The 7,254-nt window shown below is 39.4% G+C and overlaps 2 protein-coding genes across 4 annotated transcripts in view; one reads left to right on the top strand and one right to left on the bottom strand.

Annotated features, from left to right (window-relative positions):
* Positions 1-1,328: 1,328 nt before the first annotated feature.
* Positions 1,329-5,697, bottom strand: LOC113213515 (scm-like with four MBT domains protein 1). Its single transcript, XM_026432613.2, has 14 exons — positions 5,505-5,697; positions 4,996-5,081; positions 4,594-4,923; positions 4,413-4,502; positions 4,185-4,308; positions 3,977-4,104; positions 3,674-3,890; positions 3,319-3,595; positions 3,095-3,238; positions 2,726-3,001; positions 2,434-2,612; positions 2,182-2,343; positions 1,955-2,096; positions 1,329-1,870 (listed from the first exon to the last, which is right to left on the bottom strand). Exons 1-14 carry the CDS (start codon positions 5,581-5,583, stop codon positions 1,504-1,506), a joined length of 2,601 nt encoding a protein of 866 aa, XP_026288398.1. The 5' UTR covers positions 5,584-5,697; the 3' UTR covers positions 1,329-1,503.
* A 201-nt stretch (positions 5,698-5,898) lies between these two features.
* The window catches only part of LOC113213101 (heterogeneous nuclear ribonucleoprotein K), a 32,730-nt gene continuing 31,374 nt past the window's right edge, over positions 5,899-7,254 (top strand). For all 3 annotated transcript variants that reach the window (XR_008011008.1, XM_026432076.2, XM_026432052.2), the window contains exon 1: positions 5,899-6,037. The gene's annotated coding sequence lies outside the window, so the exon portion shown is untranslated. The remainder of the gene's footprint in view (positions 6,038-7,254) is intronic.

The following is a 7,254-nucleotide window of genomic DNA, read 5'->3' as shown; positions in this document are numbered from 1 at the left end:
TGGTTAGACGATTTTTATTTTGTCATTAACTACAGCTCATAGCCATCTTAAATCAGTTTTTTATTAATAATAACCATTTATTTGGTTGTTTTATTCAAATCTGTATTGAATGAAGTCTTTGATTTTCAATTTTAAGTCCTATTATGCTCCCAAACATTAAAAAAAAAAAAATCACCTTCTTTTACACACATTTTTTGCTTTGATGTTATGCTTTGTATGTTATCTGTATTCAAATATGTTACATGTATTGAATCTTCAATTTTTGTGGCGACAACTTGCCCTTTCTAAGAACTATTTTATTTCTCCTATTATTTTCATTTACCAAACCATTGGAATAAATTGTACATTTCAATGTATTTTGATTATTGATCCATTGATGTATCTAGACTTTTACTATGACTCTCAGTTCTCTCTCCATCTTCTCTGTACTGCTGATACTTGTGATAAGAATTTTTGCCTGTCACAAAACTTACAGTTGTGGCACATGGTAGGAGATTAATGAAACCTAGTGGTTTGACTTTTGAAGCATAGTCTACTGAAGTCAAGGCTATCGAGTGGCTGTGTTTGTGAGCTTAGCATCTTTTCTTGTCTTAAGCTTTCTGTTTTTTATCAGTCTTCTGTCATGAATTTGTAAAGGTTAACTATAAACTGCAATTTCTGTTGAGACAAAATTTAGACTGATCTAGCTGTATATCAATAGATGGCATACAGGTACCTATATATGTACAGTCCTTCATTTAAAATTTTATTGTATGTTCCAGCAAATTGCCCTGGTAAGCTCTCTCTTCGGGTGCAATTGTTGTGAAGCCACAGTTTTAGACTACCTTTGCTGGTTATTTTTCTTCAACTTCTCATCAGCTCTTATTTTTGTTTAAAAAGATCAAGGGAGTATAAGTTAAGCAGCAATGAATGTGTAAACATTGACTTGTGATATTCAACTAGAGTTGGCTTCAACATTCCTTTAAAATTGGTTCTCGGGACCTGTCTACATACAACCTAACTTGCCCCATAACATTGTATTTTAAATTCTATCTTAGATGAAACCACAGCTGGATTCCTTCATTTTCCTTGAGTCTCATTGGCCATGATCATTTTCCATCATTTATGTGCAATCGTTTTACTTTGTAAAGATCCTCTCAGAAATTTCTTTCAAGTAGGAGGGCTCTTGGAGAGGTTGTTGAAACAGCCCAAGCAATTTATCTAGCACTCTACAGTGCAGTATATGCTTTTAATTATTAGCACTATTATACTGTTGCCCGCCCCTTCCCTCTTAAATATATCTTAGTGTGAATGATTCACCACAGCTTGGGGCAGAATAAACACAAATGTTTTAATAAATTGATTGTTTTCTTTTAATGATTTTCCTTCCTAAATCCATATTTTTTGCCTATGAGTCTATGAACACAGGAAAAAAAAAACATGATTGAAAATTCATACCATACCTATCACAATTAATTTTTAAATTCATCAAAATAAATAAATCACAATCATCTGCCTGAACAACTAGTCAATGTGGTAAACATGTTTCTTGAAAAATATAAATTTGATCTGGGCAACATGTCTGCATAAGTTAACTGCTTGCAGAGGTTTAAGCTTAAGCTGCTTGACAGCTGTAGGCAAGTTTAGTAGCATGAATGACACCCCATCAAATGCCTCCTTCTTAAGAATTTTTGCTAATGGTTTGCAGTCTTTAGTTTGATTAAGGTATGCTTCTACATCATAAACAGACCAGTTTTGAGGATTGCTGTCAATCTTCGGTAAGGGGTACAGCCAACTACCGGGTGCAGGTAATTCCACCTTATTTGGATCTTTTTCTTCGTTCTGATCATTTTCTTTTTGTCTTTTCACTCCTCTCCGTTCAGGTCGTTGCCTGTAAATCATCCACATTATAAATTTTACACACCTAAATTTAGGACAAAACCCCTGCCAAAAACAAACAAAAAAAAACACTTACTTTGCTGGTGCTACATTTGATGAATTCAGGGCTAATTTAGCTCCTCTAGTAACAATTTCACGGCGGCGAGGAGTTGCTTCAGGTAGAGACTGAGTACTAGGCTCAGCACTTGCCTCATCTCCACTTGCATCACTGTCAGCACCTACAATTGAGTATTAAAAGACAGGAAAAATATAAAAATAAAACATGGGATGGGTGGGTGACAGGATGGGTGACAGGTATTTTACCTTGCGAAGTCTGAGCTTGAGTTGTGGAGTTGCGTGTTTTAATACTAGAAAATCTCCTTTTGCGGCCTCTCCTTCGTTTGGGACCGACAATTTCTAACTCAGGCAGTGTCTCCCCGGCAGGTCGGTTCCCTTTCTTTTGTCGATTCAACCAATATTGGGAGTCTAAATAGAAAGAATGTTAAAGTGCAATCATCTGATAGAAACTTCTATGTAATTTCAGTGATTATTGTTTAGACATAGATAGATACATACTATATTTGGACTTGGATTGGCTGTTGCAGTTTTCTGGACAGTTTCCTGCTTCAACACGTGTTGGACCAAACAGGTAAGCACACATCTTCAATCGAGTACAGATATCTTGACAAAATTCAGGAACCTGATCTGATGATGTGACTATAGCAACACGGGCCCTGTAGTTTGTTTGATTAAACCTAAACATAATAATAAATCAGGATACTTTAAAATGTGGACAGATCTTGACCGAGAGATTGTGTTGCAAGAGTTCATTAATTCATAATTCAGTAATATAAAGAAATTAACTTACTTAGCCTTGAGCACCTCAACATGTTCACCTGGTTTGAGGTCACCATCACACTGAATCTCTTTCAAGACACGACTTGATTTGTAAGCAACAGAAATTAACATTGATAAAACCTCTCGCATCACTAATCTAACTGGTCCAGGACCAACAGCTTGAGGCAAACCTGCCAGTTTGCTTTTAGAGAGGAATGGACCAGAAAAACACTTATGATTGAAATAAATTTTGGGGCACCACAATTTGCTTGTACGTTGTCCTTGGTCAGGATCTTTTCTGTCATTGCTGTCAACACAAATAAATAAAATTGGTATTGTAGTTCTGTAGGTAGAAATGTTTTAAAATCAGACTGCAGAGCACAATAGGTACAGTACACACCTTTCATCCCCTTGAATACTATTGCTACTACTTGAAGGTATTTGGTAGTAAAGGGGTGGTTTTAATGAGTAAGAATTACTGTCACACCAACCCACTGGAAATATGTCCGAGGAGTCATATGAAACTGCGTGGTTAGGGTGGTCACTAAAGAAAAAAGGCAGCATAAATAAACACCCAACCTCCTCCTATAAGATATTATGGAATTCATTATCTTCCTGGCATACCTTTCATTTCGCTCAAGATGTATCCAAATTATATGCCCAGTAGTTCTTGTAACAGTTGCAACACAAATTTCTGAACGATCAACTGGATTTACAACTTCTAGTTTCATATTAGCTAGAAACCCATTATGTTTGGCACATTGCTTTTGAGAAAAGCATTTCTCAGGTGCAGCCACAGCACTTGTATGTTGTAAATATTCATCCCAATGAAATTCCTCACCACTATCACACTTCCAGCCTGCTGGTTTTGACACTTTCATTCCATGTTTGTTAGCCCATCCTGTGAATTGGGAAAACATTTTGAAAAATTACTCTGATATTTGATATAGATTGGTAAAGAACTGGTTGGTTAACATACCAGTAGGAAAGATGTAAGGATGCATTTCAGTGCACAGCATTGATTGTTTAGGTTCGTCTTCGACCTGATCAGATATACTATCAATTTCTACAAGGAAATATTCTTCACCCCACACTTCAACAACTGTTGCAGGACATATTTTAGTATGATCTGCTGGATGAAGAACCTCCATTTTCATCCCAAGAATGAAGGAATGAGGTGTAATCGCAGTGGCGTGCTGAGAAATGTAAAGTGTGATTTAATTTTCACAATGTGAATAAGCTTTCAGCAAACAAACCCATAAGATGTAAGACATGTTATTACTTGAAAGAGATCTCTAGGAAGTGGAGCCTGGCGTGCATCTTCTTTAGCCATCTCCATAAGAGCTTCCCATTCCTCCTTCCCATGACTTGATTTAAAATGTGAAGGTCGACGAAGTTCCCATGGGTCACCTAGAGAATGAAAATTTACTGGAGTGAAGAGCTGTAACTGTAATACCATTAAGAACGTTTGCAATTGGTGACATCTATACCTTTTTCTGCAGCCCATCCCATTGGAAATATTCGAGGTGAGGTAAAATAAAGCCAAAATTCAGGGGCTGATGAATCAGGTGTATCATACCGAAGTAAGAGACGACCACCAACATTCTCAATAATCTATGAAAGAGGTGTAAAATTACTATTTATGATAAGTAGATCAGTGTACACAGGTATGACTCAATACGGGCTAAGTGAGAACAGGTAAATAAGAAGAAACTTACAGTTGCAATCCATAAACTGTATGGACTACATGAATCTTGCACTTCAACCTTCATTCCAGCCTTAATACGATCAGCTGGGACAAATCCGTCCTAAGAAATTAAATACATTTAGTGGTTAGCATAGTACTGCTCATGAAAAAAGAAAATGTTATACTGCACCAATTATATATAATGTACTTACTCCACTTAAAAGATGAGACGGAACAGGCTTTGCAGTTTTCATTACATTTTCAATATGAGGTTGAGGGTCACCAATTAATTTTAAAACTGAGTCAGGAGGTATAAGTGATTTCCCTTCTTGAGCACACCAACCCAATGGGCGTGCATTACTTGACGAGAGGTCACACCAGAAGTCTGCTGATTGATCATCAACATCTCCAGAGTATCGCAATCTTGAAAATTGACCACAAGCAAGAACAACCTTTGCCAGCCAGAATTGTGAGCAGTCATCTTTGAGTGGAACTTCCAGCATCATATCATTTTCAAGTTCTGTGTGTAAGCCAGCTTCAACCTATCAGTGAAAAATTAAATGAGAATAAAGGGCAAATGTATAATAGAGAAATAATAAGTCAAGTAAACTTACATGTTGGAAGCAGCTATGAGGTACTTCTTGGGAATTTGTCACATCTAAATAATCTTGCCAGTTAAAGCCAGTGTCACATTGTGTATCTGTAAGCCATATTAAAACTCAATAACAATAAAAATAAAGGGTTTGAGGCAAGAGAGTAGATGTAAATGCTTGAAGCAGATAAGAATACTTATGTGAGTAAACCACAAACATGTTAAGGGGATACAGTCTGACGTAGCATTCATACTAACAAGATTCACAATCCCAGCAAAATTTGAACTAGGCACCCCCCCTCTCCCACTCCCCCTACTGCAGTGCCTGAATTTCATGTACATGTTAACATAAAACGCACGGCTTATATAAGTTTTACCAGCACTCAATCGCGAGGGGAAGTATTCAGCTAATCGATACAAACCTGATTTAACGTAAGTTTTGCGATAAAGGGGAAATTAATGACGTCGGCATACAAAGGGAAACTGGACAGGGAGTTACCTGCATCTAGACCTCCAAAATCATATTGTTACCTTTTTCAAATTTGTCATTTGATTCTGAAGCCTCCTCCATGGGACTGCCAGAGTCTAAGCTTTGCTTTTCCTCTTCCATGATCAAGAATCTTTCAGTATTTTGTCAAATTTATCAAATACAAAACTGCATCTTTCCTCTTACAATGGACCAGACATGGATTTGTTTTCACATGCCCGAACGAGATTCTTCTTGTTTTTCTTCCACGACATGGATAGGAGACAAACGATGACCTGCTGTCCTTTATTTAAATTTTTAATAAAACTGTAATCCGTTGAAATGCAGTGTTTATAACAAATTCCCTTTTCTCCAGGTGTGGTACACTACCTCTTCTCTCTGATAACAATTTTATTTTAGAGCAAATTACATAATGGTCTGAGCGTTATCTTGTTTTTGCTAAGGCGGTGGTGTGGTGTCGCGCTGCGCTGAGAAGCTGTGCCGACTCTGGCGGTAGCAAGAAGTACGGCGTCACCTTGGAAGAAATTTGATATTTCGCCAATATTTTTGCCACGCTAAGTCCAAACCAACTTCGAAGGTGAGTCCTTTGGTTTTGCGTGATCGCGCCGTGTGATTCGAGGGTGGGCAGCCCGTGGTTGTTAGTGAAGGGGCGCGGCGGGCCGCTGGGCGGGTGTACGGTTAGTCGGCGCGGGCTAGCGTTGTTAACCGCCCTTTGTGCCTCGTGTGTAAATATTGATGAACACGGTTGTTACCGATGTCTCCGTTGTGCTGGCTCCCTCAAATCTGCTGTTCTACACTTTGTACACTTGTGTCGGCCGGCGCCGGTGCGATTCCCGTCTTAACCTTCTCCCACTCGGCCGAGGTTACGAGACGCCTGCCTTGTTTACCTGGGGATGCGATAAGCGTCGTTTAGCGTGTTTCGCAAGTCACTACCAGGTGTGACGCTTTGTATCAGGGTGGAAAGTAATTTCTCTCAATGCTCTCTAGTTGGAATCCATAGTTTTGTCAGTTGCACTATTCCGAGTAATTTCTTCTCAAGTTTTGGTTATGCATCTCTCATGGGTTATGATTTCATTTCACCAATTTGTGGAAACACTTTCTTCCCCCTGTCCAGTTTGGGGCATCTTTATATTTGTAAAGGTGTGGACGACACCCTCTACACTGCAGTATCAACCTCCATCGCAGATGGGTTTGGGCTCACTTGACCGAACTTCGTTTCATTCCTCTAGTCGACTTTAGTTTTTTTTGTGTATTCTCTCTGTAATATAATGCACTCTGTAAATTAAATTAGAAGACTATTATTTAGCATGCCCATAGCTGGCGTGTGCTTGTATTTCTCAATGCAAACCATCGTGTATTCCCTCCCAGCCCATGCAGGAAGATGTACCTGGTCTGGAAAGTCTACAGGTCAGACCAGTAAATCTAGCAAAGACAACCTTAACTGTTTTTGGTCTGAAGAGTGTCTCACTCGTTCGTCACTCTGTCTTTTTCAGTTTTTGATTTCCCATGTGTGGGTCGCATTGCCTCCGGCAGTGTCATAGGGTTGTCTGAGCCTGGCGTGTGACACGGTCGGCGCGGCGGGTCTGTTGGTTGTTGTTGAACGCGTTGGGGAAACAAAAGTACCCCTTTTCACCCGACTGCTTCTGAAAGGGCGAGTTACAAACCACCCCCCGAGGACTATAATGTCTATGAAAATTATATGACTGTGGCTCGCGCGGCACGCTCTGCTCCGGGCGGAGGGGCGTGGCGTGGCGGGCCGGTGGCCGGCACGCTATGGTATTGACTGACCCTCCC

This window comes from Frankliniella occidentalis, unplaced genomic scaffold (genome assembly GCF_000697945.3).
Source record: "Frankliniella occidentalis isolate FOCC.00 unplaced genomic scaffold, Focc_3.1 Scaffold38, whole genome shotgun sequence".
NCBI lineage: Eukaryota > Metazoa > Arthropoda > Insecta > Thysanoptera > Thripidae > Frankliniella > Frankliniella occidentalis.
Note: the sequence above shows the minus strand (reverse complement) of the source record. Positions and strands in the feature narration are given on the sequence as shown.